The sequence below is a fragment of the Balaenoptera ricei genome, chromosome 9 (genome assembly GCF_028023285.1).
Source record: "Balaenoptera ricei isolate mBalRic1 chromosome 9, mBalRic1.hap2, whole genome shotgun sequence".
NCBI classification, from domain to species: Eukaryota; Metazoa; Chordata; class Mammalia; order Artiodactyla; family Balaenopteridae; genus Balaenoptera; species Balaenoptera ricei.
The window spans coordinates 114,192,327-114,213,886 of NC_082647.1; the positions used below are offsets into that span (position 1 = coordinate 114,192,327).

Genomic DNA, 21,560 nt, shown 5'->3' on the forward strand with positions numbered 1-21,560 from the left:
AACTTCCTTAACTCTGTAATTCTGTTGTGTAACACAGTCTGGCATAGAATACACAGAGGATGGGTCAAGTGCAAGGAATTGTTTTCCTCTCTCACAGCTGAGATCTGAGAGCAGGAAAAATACAGGCTTAATTTACTTTATTGTCATTTGTAGAACAGACAGCGGCTAATCTGAACCACGGAACGTCGATAAAATTTCCTGGGAAAAAATTCTATCAGGAAAGAGAAAGCTACACTCTGAAGACTTCAATATGAACCTTACTCAAATCCAGCCCTGCGTAGAAATACATGCACAACTACTATGTGAGTAATCGTGTATTGGTAGAGCAGAATGCAAATGATCTTCTTTATCATTAGGATCTGAGAGGTCATGGGGTAGTAATAGTAGGATGAGTAAGGGCCGAAGCAGAACTAGTACTACTAGTAGTGATATTGCCACACACGTTTATATCACTTTACAATTTTTAAAGCACTTTCACCACTATAATCTTAGTTCATGCCTACAACAGCCCTTTGAGGTAAACATCATCATTTCTATTCTATGTGAAAAGAAACATTTCAGGACTTTTTTTAATTAGCAAATTCAAACTGCTATTGTATGGCAGGAACTGGAATATGGGCCGGGTTTTCTCATTTCAAGCTCAGCTTTCTTAATATTAACTCTGTACTTAGTGTCCATTCTTATTCATTCATTCATTAAGTCAACATCTAGTTACCTAGCCCTTATCATGAAAGATACTGTGTCAGCTGCTATGAGTCTACAAATTTAAAATTAAACATGTCCCTGGAGCATATACAGACTAGTTTCATTGCCATCTTTCTGCACTATTAAATAGCTGAGACTTTCGGGAAAGTGAGGTATTATAAATCCAACATGAGCAAGGGACTGATTCTCCAGAGGGTCCATCACCTTTTCTTCCTCCTGTACCCATTAATAGCTGAGCTTAAAGTCTCCCCAGGAGTGACGAATCCTGGGTCTAGACAGATGTTGTGGGGTGCTGCTTAAACTTTGGCTTACACCAAACCACCTGTAGAATTTTTCATACCTACAGAAACCTGGGTACTACACACAGGCAAGATTTAGCATGTCTGGGGCGAAGTTCAAGCATTTGTATTTTTAGCAAATTTCACAGATAAATTTGATCCATTCCCAAGTTTGAGAACTACTGCTCTAAGGCAAAGCTTCTGTCCCATCACATCCCAACACAGCCCACAGACAATAAAGTGTGCTTTTAAACTATACACAATATCCATAATTATACATAAAAATGTCCATTTCAACACATGTGCTGAAATAGCCAAGTGGTATATAATCTGGCAGATTTAGCTCCAAAGATCAATTCTCTCCCAAAAGTCTCCAGAACTACCAGGCTCTTAAATCATCGATCCCGAGTCTAAACTCTAAGCAACTAGATAAGACTATTTTTCGATCCCGAGTCTAAACTCTAAGCAACTAGATAAGACTATTTTTCAAAGACAGATTTTATTTGGGGAGAATTTAACAATAAATTATGCTCTCAAAGGGAAATCTTTTTACCATAATCTGTTTCCTTTCAAAATCCATGGAAACATGAGTCATACATTCTATGACACAAATATTTATTGAGAACTGAACACATATGAAGTGCTTTATTGATAGCTAAATCAGGATCTCACATTTTAAAGCAAGTGCCTCCAATAATTAGGTTTTGTTTATCTTCAGATAATAGTTAAGTCAAGACCTAGAAGTTGAATTCTGAAAACTCACCTGGATATGGAAGCTATTGGAGTCTTGATTAAGTTATTCAAAAATGCGAAACAATTATCACCAGTGATTTTCCAATCAATGTTTTCTCCATAACAGGGAGATTCCTCAGAGAAAGCTAAATAGGAAGGCATTTCATATATTGATTTCGATTTGGGTATAAAAGTCAAGTCTAGTAAAGTGAGAAATGTTACAGTGTTTCAGTTAACATGGTTAAAAATATAACAAGAGAGGATTAGAAGTCCTTCTGATTTGACTTCCGCTTCTGGTCAAGATGAATTGCCACTGGCCGTCAAGGAGTGTAGGACAGAGACCCATGAACAAACGGCAGAAAATAAACAAGGTGAGGCCTTCCCCGCCGTGACTCAGAAGGCAGAGCTGGAGTCTGGTAGGCGTCCTGAGTTGAGGGGAGGGGGTTTAGAGTCCGAAAGACCGGAGGGGTTCATGGGACAGAGTAGCTGCCCAGGGAGGCATCTGCTGTCTGTTGAGGACGAATGCTCCATGCAAGAGAAGGAGCTCCCTGAGACCAGGGAAAGAACCACCCAAAATTAAAGATAAGGGACCAGTGATCACGCAGGGCCAGGAACAAACTTTGTTCCCGTTACCCAGACTAGAGCGATCCACGATTTGTTAGACATTGAGGAGAAGATGCCAAAAAGGTTTTGACTCAGTAATGGGGAATATTTACAACCTCTCTGAGCACTGCTCCAGCCCAGCCTAACAAATCTTAAAAGCAAGACCCTAAAGGATCAAACTATTTCAAGCAATGTTTTCGATAACGTAGGAAAACAACATAACAATCACAAAACAAGGCTAAATTCATAATATTTGGCATTCAATCAAAAATTGCCAGCCATGCAAAAAAGCAGGAAAATGTGACCCATAACTAGGAAAAAAATTAATCAATCAAAAGTTACCCAGAACTGAGAGAATTCAGGTAGAATTAGTAGAGAAGAGTGTTAATCACATAAAACAGTTTATACTATTTAGTTTATACTGCATAGTTTTTGTTTGTTTGTTTTTGTTTTTTTATAAATTTATTTATTGATTTATTTCTATTTTTGGCTGCATTGGGTCTTCGTTGCTGCATGTGGGCTTCTCTCTAGTTGTGGCGAGCTGGGGTTACTCTTCATTGTGGTATGCAGGCTTCTCATTGCAGTGGCTTCTCTTGTTGCAGAGCATGGGCTTTAAGCATGTGGGCCTCAGTAGTTGTGCCTCAATGGCTCTAGAGTGCTGGCTCAATAGTTGTGGCTCACGGGCTTAGCTGCTCTGCGGCACGTGGGATCTTCCTGGACCAGGGTTCAAACCTGTGTCCCCTGCATTGGCAGGTGGATTCTCAACCACTGCGCCACCAGGGAAGCCCTGTACTACATAGTTTGAATACCCCAATGAAAAGGCAAAACTTGTCAGGTCAGATAAAACAAGAACCAATTATATGTTGCATGTACCAAATGTGCTTGAAATAAAAGACATAAATAACTCAAAAGTAAAAAGATGTAAAAGACATACCACACTACATTAATCAAAAGGAAGCTTTCAGATGAAGTAGGTTCCAGATGATAATATCATTATTATTTCATAATCATAAAAGCATCGATTTATTGAGAAGACATAACAATTCTAAATCTTTACGCACATTATAACAAAGTTTCAAAACACATGACACAGGGACTTCTCTGGCGGTCCCGTGGTTAAGAATCCACCTTCCAGTTCAGGGGATGCAGGTTTGATCCCTGGTCGAAGAACTAAGATCCCACATGCCGCGGGGCGAGTAAGTCCATGCACCACAACTCTGAAACCCAGGCGCCACAACGAAGGATCCCGCATGCTGCAACGAAGATCCCAACACGGCCAAATAAATAAATAAATAAATATTTTTTTAAAAAACCACGACACAGAAACTGATGAAATACAGGATAAATAGACATATCCACAATTATAGCTGGAAACTTCAATACCCCTCTCCAAATAATTGATAAAATAGGAAGATAAATATCAGTAAGGATTCAGATTTCTTGATCTAATTGATGTTTGAAGAATGCCCCACCCAACAACAATATCGTACACATTCTTCACAAAAGAAATGGCACATTTTCCAAGGCGACCATATTCTAGGCTATAAAAAAGTCTCAATAAATTTAATAAGATTAAAGTCAAAGAATGTTCATTGACTAATTAAATTAGAAATCAATAACTGAATATAACTGGAAAATCACAAACTAAACAGCTCATAGATCAAAAAAGAAATCAAAAGGTAAATTAAAAAGTAATTTAAAATTAGATGAAAATGAAAGTACAATATGCCAATATTTGTGAGATGTCACTAAAAAAAAACAGTACTTAGGGAGAAATTAAGTACCTATATGGAAAAGAATAAGGGTCTCAGAAGCTTCAACTTCCAACTCAACTTCCAAGTTAAGAAACTAGAAATGAAGAGTCAGTTAAACCCACAGTAAGTAGAAGAAAGAAAATAATAAAAGTGGAAACTAAGGAAATAGGAAAAAGAAAAACATTAGGGAAAAACAAACAAAACCAAAGGCTACTTCTTTGAGATCAATAGCACTGACAAAACTATGGGCAGAGTGATCACGAAAAAAGAAAGGCACACATCACTGATATCATGTATGAGAGAGGTAAAGATTATACAGATTCTGTAATATTAAGAGAATAACATGGGGGTCAGGGGTGCCAACCCTCCATGCAGTAAAAAATCCTCTTATAACATATGGTCAGCCCTCCAAATCACATCCCCCATACCTGTGGTTCTGCATCTGTAGATTCAACCAACAACAGATGGCACAAGTACTGTAGTATTTACTACCAAAAAACATCCACACACAAGTGGACCAGCGCAGGGCAAACCCATGTTGTTCAAGGGTCAGCTGTATTATGAAAAACGGATGACACTAAATTAGACAATTCAGATGAAAGAGAAAAATTCCTTGAAAGACACAATCTACCTAAGCTCATTTAAGAAGAAATAGATAATCTGCATAGCCCTGTATCTATTAAATAAATTGAATTTGTAGTTAAAAATCTTCCCAAAAAGAAAACTAAAGGCCCAGATGCCTTCACTAGTGAATTCTACCAAATGTTTGAGGGAGAAACAATACCAATTCAACACAAACTCTTCTAAAAAAACTGAAAAGGAGAAAATACTCTTCAACTCATGAGGCCAGGATTACCCTGATAACAAAATAAGACAAAGATATTAAAAGAAAGGAAAACTACAGTCTAATACCCCTCATAGCACAAATGTAAAATGTTAAACAAAATTTTAGCAAGTTGAATCCAGTAACATATGAAAAAGATATATATCTTACCAACTAGGATGTATCCCAGTTATGCAAGGTTGGTTTAACATTATATATATATATATACTTCACTAGCATTTCAATAGCATAGAAATATTAAATATTAAAATTTCTACAGTGAAAACTACAAGTTGTTAAGAGGAAATAAAGAAGACATAAATAACTGGAGAGATATACTATGTTCATGAGTCAGAAGACTCATTATTACCAGAAAAAAAGTCATTCTCCCTAAATTTATCTATAGATTCAACTCAGTCCTGGTTAAAATTCCAGAAGAATTTTGAGAAATTGACAAGCAGATTCTAAAATTCATATGAAAATGCAAATGACCTAGAATAGCTAAAAAAATTTTTTTAGAACAAAGTTGGAAGACTTATACTACTTGACTTTAGGACTTACCATAAAACTATAATAATCAAGATCGGATGATACTGGTGTAAAAATCAACAAAGAGATCACTGCGACAGAGTAAACAGTGCAGGAAAAGATCCACATATTTGCACAACTTATTTAACAGAAGTACAAAGGTAATCAGTGGAGAAAGGATTATTTTCACAACAAATTTTTCTGGAGCAATTAGATCTCCATATGCAAATGATAAAATAATAAAATCTGAAATGCACCTACATCATATACAAAAATTAACTCAGAACGCATCACAGATCTACTTTAAAACCTAAAGCTATTAACGTTCTAGAAGAAAACACAGGTGAAAATCTTTGTGACCTCAAGAGTTAGCAAAGATTTCTCAGCTACCGTACCAAAACCATGATCCACTGAAAAAAAAAAAAAAAAATATATATATATATATATATATATAGAACTTGATCAAAATTAAATCTTTTGCTCCTGAATGACACTGTTGAGAAAAATGGAAAGACAAGCTTGAGACCAGGAGAAAATATTCGCAAAGCACGTATCTGATAAAGGGCTTCTATCTTGCTTTACAAGGAACTTTTAAACTCAGTGATAAAGAAACATACAGCCCAATTTTTAAAGTGGGGGAAAGATTTCAATACACAATTCATGACTAAAGATACACAGACGATATATAAGCACATGAAAAAATACATGTTCAAATCACTACTCATAAATGCGGATGAAATCCATTACGAGATACCACACCTATTAGAATGGCTAAAAATTTCTAAACCAACCATACCAAGTGGAGGAATCAGAACCCACTGGCAGAAGGGGCTCTGGTCGAAACTAAAATGGTACAACTTTGAAAAACAGTTTGTCAGTTTCTTAAAAAGTTACACATGCATGTACCATATAATCTAGCCATTTTACTTCTAGAGAAAAGAAAGCATATTTCCATTAAAAATTGTATATGAATGCTCCTCGCAGGTTTATTTGCAATAGCCAAAAACAGGAAACATCCCAAACTGTGAGTCATGTGAATGAGTAAACAATCTGTGATACATCCACGCAACAGAATTTTACTCAGCAATCAAGAGGAGTGAGCATACTGCCACATGAATGAAGCTGAAACTAATTAATTCTAATTAATTACGCTAAGTAAAAGATATCATAGAACATACTATGTAATTCCATTTATATAAATTTCTAGAAAAGGAAAAAACTAACTGATGATGACCGAGGGCAAATCAGTGGTTGCCTGGGGACCGGAACGGGGGCTGGATTGCTGGGAGGGGGGATTACAGGGGAGCAAGAGGACACTTTGGGAACAGGTGGACACGTTCCCTGTCGCAACTGTAATGACAGCTTCACAGATACACACATATCAGAACCTAACAAATCGTACACTTTAAACACAGGTGATTTGTTGTATGCATCAATTATATTTCAATAAAGCGGATTTTTTTAAAGAAAGAAATCCTTCTAATTTAAGACAAGTAATTTAACCTCTCTAGCACCTATTTCAGAGGCAAAATTACATAAAACTTGCACTTTTTATACTTCACTGAGTTCCCACTGCAATAGACTGGCTTATGTATATATAATTTTATAAGTGTTTAAGGGGGGAAAAGGTGGTAACAATCTTGAAAATTAGCACAGATGTGTGCGATTAATATCCGATTTTTTTAAAGCTAATGCTACCAGAAAACCAAGCCACTTGGAATAACTTTTTTAAACAAAAAAAGAAACGTAATCCACCACAGTGAATTCCGTGGCCATTCCCTGTGGTGCATTATTACTCTGACATCATTTCTGTGGGGAGAAAAAGGAACTAGTGTCTATGGAAACTGCCTAAAAGTACTGCACTAGGCATTTTACGTACATTAGCTTACTTAATAAGAACCCAGTACAGTAGGCCGTATAATTTCTATGTCACCAAGGAGAAAACTGATTGCAATGGGAGGCCAGTAACCCACTCAGTAAAATCTGCGTCAGAAGCAGGGTCTGCTCCCAGCTCCATCTGCCTGCAAAACTCACTGCAGTCCATGATTTAAATACTTAGAGCAGAATCCAGTTATTAGAAAACATAATTAGTATTTCTGTTATAGATAAATAACAAATTCTTATCATGTGCAGTTTGTTTTGTTTTCTACAGGAGGAAGGGGAAATACAGAATGTATAACCGAGAGTTGAATGCTGATCAACAGTCTAGTAATGCGTGTAAACCAGAGCTCCTCACACTTCCACATGCTCATAGACCATCTGAGTGTCGTCCTAAAGTTCACACTCTGACTCCATAGATCTGAGATGGGGCCAAGGCTCTGTATTTCTAGCAGGCTCCCAGATGGTGCTGATGCCGCTGGTCCAGGGACCACACTTTGAGTAGCAAGGATGTAAGTGAATCAGGTCTGTGTACTCATCCAACACAGGCAGTAAAGGGCCCAGAGCCCACGAATTTCCCTCGGTTATTATTCATCCCCCCTAGTGGTAACTACCCATGTCTCCATGTGATAATCAAAATTGCTTTACAGTATACTCACTACTCAAAGCCTTAAAATATAAGTAAGTTCAATATAGAAAGATCTGTGAGTCTAACGTAAAACACAACGTATCAAAATGTGTGGAATATATACAGAGCTTTGCATACAGAAAAATGTATAGCCCTAAAAGTATATATTAGAAAGGAAGAAAATCTGAAAATCAAGAATCTAGAAAAAGAACATCAAGCTAAGTTTACTAGAAGGAAGGAAATAAAGACTAAAAGGGAAATTAGTGAAATAGAAAATAAATGTACAGTAGAAAACAACAAAACCCAGTTCTTTGTCAAGAGGAGTTATATTTCTGCAATGGAGCGTGTTTGGGCAGAGTTAAGCCCCTAGCAAGGATCTGTCCAAAGGGAAGAGGGTGGTCAAGCTCACAGGGTCCACAGTGAGGCTTCCCGGATTTGACACTTAGCAGTTTTGTGACCTACTCCAAGAATACTATCTCCTTGAGCTTCAGTATTCTCGTCTGAAAATGAAGTTGTACCCAACTTACAGGTTGTCACAAGGATTGAATAAAGCAGTTCACTCAAAACACAACAAATGTGTGTGATTATCAATACTATTGGGACTTCTGAACCTGGGCCTCTTGTTGATGGTGAATGTAACTGTTTGTAGCCTGTATTTCTGGAAATGGTAAAACTGGGCAGAAATAAGTGATTAAAAAAAGGAGAGCAAGGTGGTAAAGCAGAAAGTTAACATGTAGAATGAGCACCCAACCCAAGAGAACACAGCCAACCCACTGGAGAAGCCAACACAGACCCAGCGCTGCTGTACAGGGCACAGAGCCTGTAACGCAGTGTAAGCAAGCAAATGCAGGGACCCCTCTCATGGGGGGTGAGTCTGATACCGAGAACCAGAGAGAAAGGGTCTCTGGCAGCCCCTAACACAAGTTTGAGGAGGAATGAAGGAAGGAGTGTTCGGTGGACATGACCACAGAAAAGGAACAAGAAATCCCATCCCCAGGCCCAAACCCCCTAGAGGTCCAAGACACAGGTGTTCCAAGAAGATGCGATGACCCCATGGGACAGAGCCCGTGGAACACATGGGAAACCAGGGCGTGTAATTCCCAAGGCAGATGGAAACACACAACCAGCTCTAGACCCAGAAGAGGCCAACTCAGAGATGCAGGGATCACCCTGCCAGCATCTTCTCAAAAAAGAGAGTCTCTTGGGGGACAGGATGATTCCCTGCGAGTCAGGCAGTTGCAAGTTATGAGATTCACGCTTTAGGGGATTTTTGGTTGTGAGGCTGGTAAGGAGAGAGTGGTGCACAGTCCACATAGGTCTCCCCCGTGGCAGGGCGGACGCGCTAAGGGAGGGGGTCTCACACGCAGCACATCTGGACTTTCGGAGGCTGGGTCATGATGAGTCTGTACGGGTAAGTGTTTATCGGCCAGACCAGGACAGTTTAGAGAGAGAAAGCAGTGACTGTGCCGGGACCCGCGGTCCGTCTAGTTATGGCCGACGGGAGTAAATGAGGAAACCTCACGGCACCGTCCTGGTGAGCCACGCTATTAGTTCCCCTCACTCACTAGGATCGATCAGCTCTTAGGAAGCCGTGTTGCCACAGTAAACGGGGAAAACACCCTCATTCCTGATTTACCAAGCAGACTGTTCTGGAAACTTTCCTGCTTATTCACATATCGAGCCACCTGGCAAGTCTTCCGTATGAACTCCATGAAGGCTTTCCAGGGGTATGTTTGTTCCAGGAACTGTTGGGCTTTCTCAAGTGTATGAAATACCCTGCAATCGAAAACAAAATTGAATAATGGTTTTCCAGAAGACAATATGACAAACTCATCTAAATACAAATATATACAAATGCCCAGCAGTCCAGTTATATAAGGAAATTAGAATCTTTGAAATAGTTTTCTTAATACGTATTTGTTTATTTATGAACTTCCCCCACGCTGATTTGCAAAATGAAGGAAAATCATTTGTGGGAACACATAAAATATAAAAATGTAAGAACACATAAAATATCTCCATCAAGAATGGAGAAACTGGAAAATTAAAGTCTACAATATGAAATGAGTTTTGAGTTAAGAAAAATACATTCCTATATGACATATTTGACTGTGAACGTCCTAGCAGCCGAGGAGAATGGAAATTCATCACACATACAATTCACATTTGATAAAATAAAAACAAGGCAAATTTCCTGCAGAAGCACCGCTCCCTCGAGAGCCGCGCTTTGGCATCCTAGGTGACGTGATAAACAAGCACCTTGAACTAAACGAGGGCCCTAGATCCCCTAGATTTCCTGTGAGATTTAAGCCAACGGTTAAACTTTGGAGGGACTGTTCACTATTTCACATTTTGTATATGCTTTCCAACAGTACCAAACAGGTTAATCTTTTTAAAACAGAAAATATATTAAGTGACTCTATTTTATTCATAAGAAATAGAATACACTATGTTGATCTGTCTCTCGAGTAGAGAAGGAAGCGGTTGGAGTCCTCTTGGTTTCCCATTGTTCGGAAGAGTTCCATCCAACAGGTACTTACGCCGCGGAGAAAAGCCAGTCCGTACAGTCGTGGGGGGAGACCTTGGCTCCCGGCAGCCACAGAAGCCGAGCGCTGGGCAGGCTCACTTCCAACAGCCGTGCCCCCAGGTCCTGCCAGCCCGGGGCAACTTCCCGTGTTGAAACTGGCATATTTGTGGGCCCAGTAACGACCTCTTGCAAATGATGACCCTTAAAAGGCAGAGAGAACTTTGCTTGTGGTACATAAAGCAATGAAGCTGTGGGCGTCTGTGATGCAGCTTTTACCTGTTCTTACTCAGCTGGGGGGTCCCTTTGAACTGTGCCCCATATGCCTGGGACCACCTGGTCCTGGTCCTGGACTTGAGTCTTTGTTCAGGTGAACAGACCCCACATACAGCCTCAGGCAGCCATAAAGCAGAGAGCACCCAGGCATCAAGCCCGTCTGTGTTGGCCTGTCCCCGACCTGACCCCAGTGGGGCAGACGTCCCAGCACCACGACCCTGTAACCGCCCCCCATGGCTCATCGAGGCTGGGCTGGGGCCCCTGTTAACCAACACGCTGCAGAAGGAGGGACACAGCCCCTTTCTGAGAGGCGGCTCCCAACCCCTCTCTCGCCTGGGATCCCCGGGCTGCTGGGGGACCGCACGGACAGGCCACAAGGATGGAGAGAGCCTGGGACTCGGAGGAGACAGGACCAGCTCCGCCCGGCCCCCCCGCCCCCGGTACCCCAGCTGCGTACCCAGAGTCCCGCAGCTACGAGGGAGGGGTCTGGTAGAACCAGCAGAACTACCCGCCGAGCTGTGGGGTCGTCCCTTGGTGATAACCAACCTAAGTTGGTTATCCAGCCTCCAGTGTGAGCATCTTTGGTGAATCCACCTCAGAAATGAGCCCCCAGTGCCCGGAAGAGACCAGATGGTGGATACTCACCGCATCCTCCGGTGACTCAAGCAGCTTATGTAAAGCACTGGCCTCACTGGAGGAGTGGTGACCACAGCCCAGTCCCCCACGGACCCCCCCCCCCACCGGTTGCTGGCGGTCCCGGGATGCAGGGGAGCTTCCGTTTGGGACAAGCGTCCGTTCAGGCACAGACCAGTGGCGTTCTTCTTCATCCACAGCTAAAAGACAAACGAGAGCCTGAGGGGCCACAAGGAGAGGGGCTGACATAGCTCCCTGAGAGCCAGAGTCCCGCAAACAGAAATCAGAGCTTTAAAAGAAAACAAAGTTCTTCAAAAACTGCCTGTTCTCTTTATTACACTAGCACCATTCATAACAAGAGCAAAAAGAAATACTGCCTGAGCATCTGGAGTGTTCTATCCCAGTTGCTTACTTATGATCCTTTGCTGTGCTTTACCTGTTTTAACTCCCCAAAAAGTACGTCCTTTTCTAGTTTCGACTGGCCAGGCCCAGCGGGTCGAGAGTCCTTAGCAAATGTCGCCAGGCAGATGAGGATTTCTGTAGGATGGACAGACAGACGGGTTACCATTCACCCCCGGCCAGCTGCTCCACGCCTGACCCCTCCCTCACGTGGCCGTGAATTGAGAGGCTGAATCCTGGCAGCCGGCCGGTCAGCCTCTGGACTTGCTATCAGACACTTCACGTCCCCCCGAGGGAGGGGCCTGACGAAGTCACCCAACTCCGGCTCCTCTTTCTGCAGATGCACGAGCCTCAGGCGGCAGCTCCATCAGACATCTCGCTTCCTCCTTCCACCGTGGGAAGCAGCAGAGTGCAGACAGCCACTTCCTGGGACTGCAGCCACCGTCAGTCAAGGAAAGGCATCAGGGCGGACGAGGGGGACCTGCTATCCCCACGGATGCCGAGGGGCAGGGAGTGGGCAGAGGATGGGGAGCGGATGGGACAGCAGAAAAGAGCCTGTCCAGGCCCCAGGCCGGCTGACGGAACAGCAGGATGTGGTCCCCACGGTGACACGCTATTCGTTCAGCCCGGATGTGCTGGATTTGAAACATCCCTGGGCACCATCGCCAAGCACGAATATGTACGCACGCCCATACGTCACCTCCAGACCTGACGGGCGGCTTCGAGCCTGCGTTCCAGTCGCTCCCATGTTCCTGTGATTTGAGTTGGGGACAAATAACCCTGGAGCTAGTTTACCTCGGACAAGGTGTAGATGCTGGGCCACCACACTCCCGAGAGCCCCGTCGAGCTGCAGCAGTCTCATCAGGGCCGGCCATGGGGGCAGCTCCCAAAGGACGCGCTGCAATTTCTGCAGGTGCAGTAATCTGAGGGCAGAAATAAATAAATGAAATGTAACGGGAAGCAGTTCAATATGCCTCCTTGGGAAACAAAAATTCCACTCACAGGAAAATATCCCACAACTTTGGGACTTCACAGACCAAAGTCCCACGTTCCCCACGTACACAGAACCAGGTTCTTGACAGGTCGTATTGCTTGAATCCTCTGATTTGGGGATTCTTGCAGGTACTGAATATGGATTAAACACTCTCTTTACCCCAAAACAGAAACGTATATCCCAAGTAGTGGGTAGAAGAGGCGAGGGTTAGGATAAAGTTCCAGGTGAGATTTTAAAATATTTGCCATGATTATGGTTCATGGTATGACCCCGAGGTAGAGAGATGAGGGGACAGAACAGAGAAATCCAGAAATGGATCCAAATGTAAATGGGAATTCAGAACACAAAGACGAGAGTAACTTGAGTCAGTGGTGGTGCAGGTGAGTAATGGAGGGTTTAACCAATCTTTTGGAAACATCTGACGATTTATGACTATTTGGAAGAAACAAAGTTGGAGCTCTTGGACTTCCCTGGTGGCGCAGTGGTTAAGAATCCACCTGCCAGTGCAGGGGACACGGGTTTGAGCCCTGGTCGGGGAAGATCCCACATGTCGCGGAGCAACTAAGCCCATGAGCCGCAACTACTGAGCCTGCGCTCTAGAGCCTGTGAGCCACAACTACTGAGCCCCTGTGCCACAACTACTGAAGCCCACATGCCTAGAGCCCATGCTCCACAGCAAGAGAAGCCACCGCAATGAGAAGCCCGTGCACCACAACAAAGAGTAGCCCCCGCTCACCGCAACTAGAGAAAGCCCGGGAGCAACGAAGACCCAACACAGCCAAAAAATAAACGAATAAATAAATAAATAAATAAATAAATGTATATATAAAATATATATATATATTTGCCACGAAAACTGCGGTTATCAGGAAATATTTTATACGGAAGTGTGTTTCAAGAGCGCTTCAGCGTCCGGACGGCGTGTGGCCGGGTCCAGGCTGCCCGGCTCCGACCAGACTCCTGCCCCCTGATGGGCGGCCCCCTGAACGTGGCCGGACGGGATGAACGGAGGGGGGTCACGTCCCTCCAACTCCGGGTCAGGATCGGGAAGAGGACGCCTGAGAGTGGCCTCGGTACTTAGAGCAGGACATGGCCACTGACGCCCCTGATCCCCGAGGATCCAAGAGACGGGGAGGGTCCCTGGGGCTCCTGGTCTATGGGGGTCCCGGCGGGACCCAGGGCGGAAGGGCCAGGACGTGCTGGAGGTGTGTAGGATCGTCCAGGGGACCTGACGTGGCGTCTCTACTACTGTGTGTTAAGTAACAGAGATGTTACTTTAAAACAGCTCCCAAACGGGTAACCAAGCAGGGAAGCCTTCAACGCCCACGCCCCGCCCCCCGCACTGTGCTGCACGTGCAGCTCTCGTGTGACAGAACAGTGTACCCTGTCCTTTCTCCAGCTAATCCTGCAGACGTCCGCGGCCGGCTGCCCGCAACCCCTCCTCAGCGCCCTCGGCCCGCGGGGAGCCGCGCTGCCACCCCCGCCACGGCCCCCATGTGCCCCGGGTAATCTCTTCAAAAGCAACAAACGCCCTGCTTCTTAACTGGGTTTCAGAAAAAGAAAAAGGGTCGGCAGTGTTTTCAGTTACCGCTGTTAAGTGTGTCGTTAAAAACCCCATACGTACAGCTCCGTACAATCCGTACATCACAACTCCCTCTCCACACCATACAGGGAGCAAGAGTTTCTATGACCCACAGTTTGAAATGAACCTTTTTGTGACAATATGAAGGAATCTTACTGTCCTCTTCCAAGGAAAGCCTTAACTTCAGGAGTTTACTAAGAATCATCAAGTTACTACAAACAGCCACATCTACTGAAGAAACAGACCCCGTGTTGCCCTAGACTCCACCGTGTGGGTGAGTAGGTCTCGGTACCTTAAAAATAAAAACACACGTCCCACCTTTCCTACTTCTCAAATATTTCTGGACCTTATGTAAACATGTCAACTACACAAAAAGTTTAAATAAATAGGAAAACAAGTAGTTCCTTACAGGAAAGGACCTTTAAACTGTCTTTGTTCATTTTTAAATGAATGTCAAAGACATGAAGACCTAAGGTCCACAATCTGAAAACCCTCTCAAACATCGTGCCCTCATTCGATTGCTTTCAACATCTGGACAGGCATCCAGATTGCTGCAAACAGTCCTACCAGGGTCCACAATGCAAGCCTTGTACTTTCCAGTTGCTAATAACTAGCAGTTTGTTGTCTAACCGGGGCTACATGGAATGCATTCCTAACAGTCTTGTCGTGCACACTTTAAAATCAGGGTTGTCTAGCCTAATGGACGATCCACCAGGAAATGTGCCTTACATCCTGGTAGGTGTGTGGCTGCCTTGGGGGCCATCGACTGCCACACTGTCGTTCAGGAGGAGAAGGGCAGCCTGCAAAGCTCCCGCCACCGTGCAGGGCTGGCTTCCCTCCCCAGACTGAGTCCCCAGAGCCTCCAGTCCGTGGCCAGTCCCCGCCAGGACCCTCTGGAAGAGGCTGCCCTTCTGCCACTGGTCAAACACCTGCACACTGAGAAACAAGAACATTGTTACCAACAGTAATAAACTGGAAATAATAGTGTTTAGTTAAGAAATAGTAACAAACCATTCTAGGTGACAGAGGGCCCATTTTTATGTGGCTGGCAGATTGAAACAGCTGTTGACAATTGTATTATGCTTTAATTTCTACTCAGAAATTAAAGATTACAAATTGCAACGATGGGTGCATGCAACTTTTTTGTTGGTCCCATTTCTCTCTTTCCTTCCCCCCTTCCCATTTTCAAAAGAGAAGGTGATAACATACGTTTCTAAACAAGTGAAATATACCTTAAAAACTAAACTGACATGGGATAGCATAAGTATATTCATATGCCTTAGAATTCTATCATAATTAATACACAGTTACCAAGTACCATTTCATGTCATGAACTTGGGGATACTAAAGGCAATTCATATTGTGGATTGTCAACATTACACCAAAACAGGTCCTTCCTGCCCAAACTGAGCGTGTGGGAGATGCATGGTGAACAGGGATGTGCCCTGAACAGCTTTCCCGTCACCACGAGCTCGCCACCCAGACAAAACGCACGGCCAGGGCTTCCACTGACCGTGCCGCTGCTGGTCAGCACGATGCTGTCCCTCGATCATTTAGCACCAGATAAATTTAGTGCCTCCAAGTGGACAGTCAGACCTGTATTTTTTTTTAAGGACGTTTATCCGTTATTTGAGAGTTTGACCTTTACCAGTGAGACATGTTAGGAAAAGAGGTAAAGAGGTGTGTTCTTTGAGAAAACATGTGATGAGAAACGCAGTGCCCAGTAAAGTGAACGAGGGGTGATGGTCACAGGCCTCTACCTCACACCCCTCCCCGGCCTCTCCAAAAGCAGAAAGCTGTGAACCAGCCAGGGCCCCACGGTCTCTGAGGCCCCTGGCTGTGTGAGCACTCTGGCACTCCGCACACACCAGCGTCCCCGGGAAGACAGTTTCCCTTTATATTACAGTCACTGTTCAAGCAGAGGGCTTATCAAAACCAGAGTGAAGGGGCAGGCCCGTCAGCACCCAGTGCCCAGGGGTACCGAATCCCTGCACCAAATGCCCAAGGAGGGCGTCAAAGGACCCCAGTGGAAATCGCACATGCCAAAAATAGATTATGGTTCTTGCAATTGCCAGGTGATGTTTAAGTCTGAGAGGGACTTTGTGACGACTGCATACAGGATGGATAAACAACAGGGTCCTGCTGTAGAGCACAGGGAACTATATTCAATATCCTATGATAAACCATAATGGAAAAGAAGATGCAAATGAATATATATATATATGTAGAACTGAATCACCTTGCTGTACAGCAGAAATTAACATTGGAAATCAACTATACTTCAATAAAAAATAAAAATTAAAAATAAATCAATAAAGAGGGCCTCTCTGGTACCAGCTGTGTTGAGTCCCCAGTGAGCCGAGGCCAGCAGATGCACGTGGAGAAGGTGCACGTGGTGTCCAGCCTGCGGGGCTCCTCACGCTTCTCCCCGGGAAGGACGTGAAGTCAGAGAGTGAATGTCGCGGCGGGGGCGCGGAATGAATGGACTGGCCCCTGTAACGCTTCAGTTAGCAAGATGTGCCGGGTCTGGGGCTGTGTTGTACGGCCTGTGCTGTAGTCAGCAGTGCTGTGTTGGACACTTGAAAATCAGTGAGAGAGTAGATCTCATGTTAAGTGTATAAAATTAAATTAAATTAAAATAAATAAAATCACCAACAAGGACCTACTGTAGAGCACAGGGAACTATACTCAATATTTTGTAAGACCCTATAATGGAAGAGAATCTGAAAAGGAATAGATATATGTGTGTGTGTGTGTGTGTATAACTGAATCACTGCACTGCACACCTGAAACTAACACGATATTGGAAATCAACTATGCTTCAATTAAAATTTTTTTTAAAAAAGTCAAACTCAGGAAAAAAAATCCAAAAGATAAATAAATAAACAAACAAACAAACAAATAAAATCAAGCAGGGAAAGATGCAGGAGGAAAGTGCAGGGTCCGGACACGCCACGACACAGGTGTCTGCTGTGGGGCGGCACCTGTTTGCAGAGGTGCAGCTGGCTGATGGCGCAGAGCAGGTAGTTTCTGACCCCTGACCACCTGGGGTCGCAGTCTACAGGGTGACCCCCCCCCTTCCTCTTCATCCTCATGGGAGCCGGACAAGGCTGAACACAGCATCCGCCCCAGTGAACTGTCTGGGAATCTGGCAATGATACGGAAAATATTTAGAAATCAAGGGTCTTCTTTCCTGGGATGTTTCTCTCCTAATAACACCACAATCTTGCCAAAGAAAAAGCTCCGACATTTGCTTGACTGAAGTCGTAACAGGGTGATAGAGTGATAACGTCCATGTGAATCTGCCTGGAAGGGAGGACTTTGGAGTTAAGGAATAAGTTGATGACATTTTTTCAGGAGAACTGATGTTTCTCCAGGACTCGGGGATGGTTTCAGATACTGTTTATCTCCACTCTCGGGCCAAAGGCAACCATGGGCCGGCCCAGTTTAACTGATACCTTGGACTAACAAATTTGCTTTGCCAAAAACATTTTCTTTTCTAATTATCAAAGATGGATGAAGTTGGAAGGGTTCAAATTGGAGCTGTGAGTCAGAAATTGCTTAATATTTTGAAACCAAACCTCCTTTATTTCTGTAAATGAACTTCTCTAATACGGCTCCATAAAAATACTTACGTTCATGTTGGAAGAAACCATGTTCCTCTATTACAGAGTTTTACAATTGTGGCGTCATCTTTCAGAAATCCCATTGGCGGCAACGATCACAAAGCATCGAAGCCCGATTCGTTCCCTCTGTAGTTTCCTTCAGGATCCAGATTAAAACTATTCCCTGTGACTATCGAGGCACAAAGCCACAGACTCCCTCGTGGTCTCTGTATTTTCTTTTTTTCTTTAATTAAAAAAAAAAAACACAAAACACTTAGCAATACCACGTGACCTGTCAGAGAAATATGGCCCTGTCCCTGTCCTCAGGACCCGAGCTGTCTGTCCGAGGACGCTCAGTGGGAAGACACCCCGTCCCAGGGCAGCAGATGCAGAGACCCCAGGCAGGCTGGGAGCAGCAGGGCCTGGAGTCGGGCAGGACTGGGGGGACCCACGCTGATGCCGTAGGAAGGCAGGTGGTGGCCCCCCAGAGACTCTCCCGTGTGAATCCCCAGAACCTGTTAATGTATCATGTCACCTGGCAGGAAGGCCGTGAGGTTGCAGGTGGAATTACAGGGGCCCATCTGCCGACCTGAGATGAGATTATCCCGGATCATCCCAATGACCTGAGGAAACTGTGAGGGTCCTGAAAGTCAGGGTGATGCATTGTGAGAAAAACTCAACCAGCCATGACGGGTTCTGAGGATGGGAAGGGGCCACAAGCCACTGAAAGCAGCTGCCTCTAGAAACCGGAAGAGGCAAGAAAACGATGCCTGCCTGGGAGGCTCCAGAAGGGACACAGCTATGCAGACCCCTTGACTCCTTCCTGGGCGGTCGTTTGTTACAGCAGCCGTAGAAGACACACCTGTGATACATGATGTCCACGGAGCTCTGTGGACACTCCATGATATTTCCTGATCGTTTTCCTGTAATTCCAATCTCAAAATAGTTACCCTTCTAAGATAAAAGTTTTACATAGTTTGACTCAAACTATACCCTAAAAATAATGAGAAAACAGGTCACAAAGTGCGGAGAAAACTGGAGTAGAAGTCAGCCGACTGGGGTTTCACATCCCACCTACAAAAGCACCCGTGAGAAACTCCAGGGTCACAGTTCCAAGCCCGACAGGAAGTAGATGGTTAATAAAATTGCACCAGGTGTGAGACGGAGACATCAAACTCCTTATACAGCAGCCAAGGCTACGGCCTGCCCGGCAGGAGGGTCTTTCCAAACCCCACGGCAGCCCAGGAGTCAGCAGTGCATCAGGGGAGGGGAGCCAACTTCTAACCCCAGACCAAGAGCCCCGGCCTGGAGCCCAGAGGTGGAAAGCCTCCGTCTGCACCCAAAAGTGCTGTCGGGGAAGCACCAGGTCGTGGGAACCCTGAGACGCAACCAAAATCCACGCCCTGAGTGCAGACCCCGAGCCCAGCGGGAGGGCCTGGGTCTCCCCAGACATTCAGGACCTCGACCCTGACCCGGGGCATCCCCCTGAGGTGGGAAGGGGGTCTTGCGGGATGGTCTGTGCAGGGAAGGGAGACAGGTGTGCCGTGCTTGCGTCCTGCCCCACACGAAGCAGAAGTGTCCACGGATGCGCCAAGTGACTAAAGGGACGTCAGCTGAGGGCCTCCGGACCCTCGGGAGCAGCAGCAAGCAAGGTCTAGAGGGTCAGCTGGTCTGACCCGACGCCGTGCTTTCACAGTTTGGAGAGTGAGACTCAAATCTGGTGACCCCAGCTGCCCCGAGGACCTCCACCTCTGCTCCCCAAGCGTCTCTTTGCCTGGAAAGCAGTGCTCTCGTGCCCCCGCCCCATCTGGCCCCCGACTGGCCTCCAGAACCTCCCACCCTCAGGGCCTGAATTCTCCCCTGCTGCTGCTGAGAGCAGTAAGGTGCCTTGTTACTTCCAAACTGCCTTTGAGGCAGGGATAACACGACAGGTAAGAGGGAAGGAGCACTTGTAGAAAAGCCAGACACAGTGGCGGCCGCCGTGGCCAAGAAGCCAGCGTTCGATAAGGGAACTCCCATCCTGCGGCCCCATGAGCAGTTTCTGGGGTTGCTTCGAGAGAAACCCCAAGCCTGAGAAGCTGTCGAGCACGTGCACCTCCTGTAGTTCAGCGGAATAATTCAGGATTCGTTCTGCGTGAAGGTCATCAAAACCGAATCGGGATTTCAGGTCAGCCTGAACCTTCTGTGGGTCCCACACCAGCTCCTTCAAGGACAGGCTGTATCCTGACTCTGCAAGACAATCAGTGATTTATACTGCCAGCTGCTATAACACTGTCACACGGGCTTCCCTGGTGGCGCAGTGGGTGGGAATCCGCCTGCCAATGCAGGGGACACGGGTTCGAGCCCTGGCCCGGGAAGATTCCCACATGCCACGGAGCAACTAAGCCCATGTGCCACAACTACTGATCCTGCACTCTAGAGCCCGTGAGCCACAACTACTGAGCCCGGGTGCTGCAACTACTGAAGCCCGTGCACCTAGAGCCCATGCTCTGCAACAAGAGAAGCCACAACAATGAGAAGCCTGAGCACCACTTGCTGCAACTAGAGAAAGCCCGCGCACAGAACAAAGACCCAACACAGCCAAAAATAAAAACAAATAAATAAATAAATATTTAAAAAAAAAACACTGTCACAGGTCGAAAGTCATTCGGAAAATGATGTCTTCTCCACTTCGAACAGAAAGGCAAATGCAGACCAAAGGCCATTTGGACTGTCGAACAGGAAAAGCAAACAGAAGCTGATATGGGATGCTATAGTGTGGTGACATGACACATGCTTCCAGACATAAATGACTGCAAATTTCTAGAGGCTAATTTGATAACATAGCTCAAGAAATATATGAAATTCACATTATTGAACCCAATAATTTTATTTAAAAAAAATCTACCTCAAGAAAACTAATAAGGTACCTGAGGGAAAAGTCATGTACCACAATGTTATTGCATTGGTTTTATACTGATTAAATATTGAAAACCAGCTCAGTGTCTAGCACTGTGAAGAAAGGATAAATTACGGTATATTTATAGCATAACATACTGTGGAGTCTTTAAAACCATATTTATAAAAACTATTTAAAACCAAAGGAAAAGTTTCCCCTAACAGAGCTAATCAAGATATAAAACTATAAAGCTTCCCAAGCAACCCAGCAATGCCATGAAGAGGTGGCACCCCCAGAATACACATCCGAGACATCCAAGGTCGTATGATCTCTGGTGAGTGTGGCCTGGCAACTGCGAACCTAAAAGCAGATAAATTCCAAGGTGGACCTTCATCTGAACACCCAGCTCGAGGTGGTTTCAGATCACGACTCAACAACCACCAGCTGAGCCCTACGTGTGCCAGCACCGCAAACCCACCTGCTGCTGCGTGACCCCATGTGCCCTGAAATTAAGGCTGAGAGGGCAACAGACAAGGCACAGTCACGGGGAACTCCGGGGAGGTGGTGAAGTGGGGGACCCGGGAATCCCGGCTGGGGAAAAGGACTGGTTCTGAGATTAAAACTAGCAATTCCTGTGTGTGCCAGGGTGCCAGGCCGGGGACACTGGCCATAGAGCAGACCTTCAGTTTCAGATGATGAAGTTCTGGAGATCTCCTGCACAGCACTCTTGATTACAGTTA

The 21,560-nt window shown here is 45.0% G+C and overlaps 1 protein-coding gene across 1 annotated transcript in view; it reads right to left on the reverse strand.

Annotated features, from left to right (window-relative positions):
* ABCA13 (ATP binding cassette subfamily A member 13) overlaps positions 1-21,560 on the reverse strand; it is a 326,117-nt gene that overhangs the window by 285,182 nt on the left and 19,375 nt on the right. Inside the window, 10 exon segments of the mRNA XM_059932550.1 lie at positions 1,747-1,861; positions 9,566-9,705; positions 10,470-10,579; positions 11,375-11,581; positions 11,799-11,899; positions 12,557-12,684; positions 15,067-15,266; positions 17,322-17,414; positions 17,416-17,485; positions 20,036-20,171. Of these exon segments, the coding sequence (XP_059788533.1) occupies positions 1,747-1,861; positions 9,566-9,705; positions 10,470-10,579; positions 11,375-11,581; positions 11,799-11,899; positions 12,557-12,684; positions 15,067-15,266; positions 17,322-17,414; positions 17,416-17,485; positions 20,036-20,171 (1,300 nt within the window).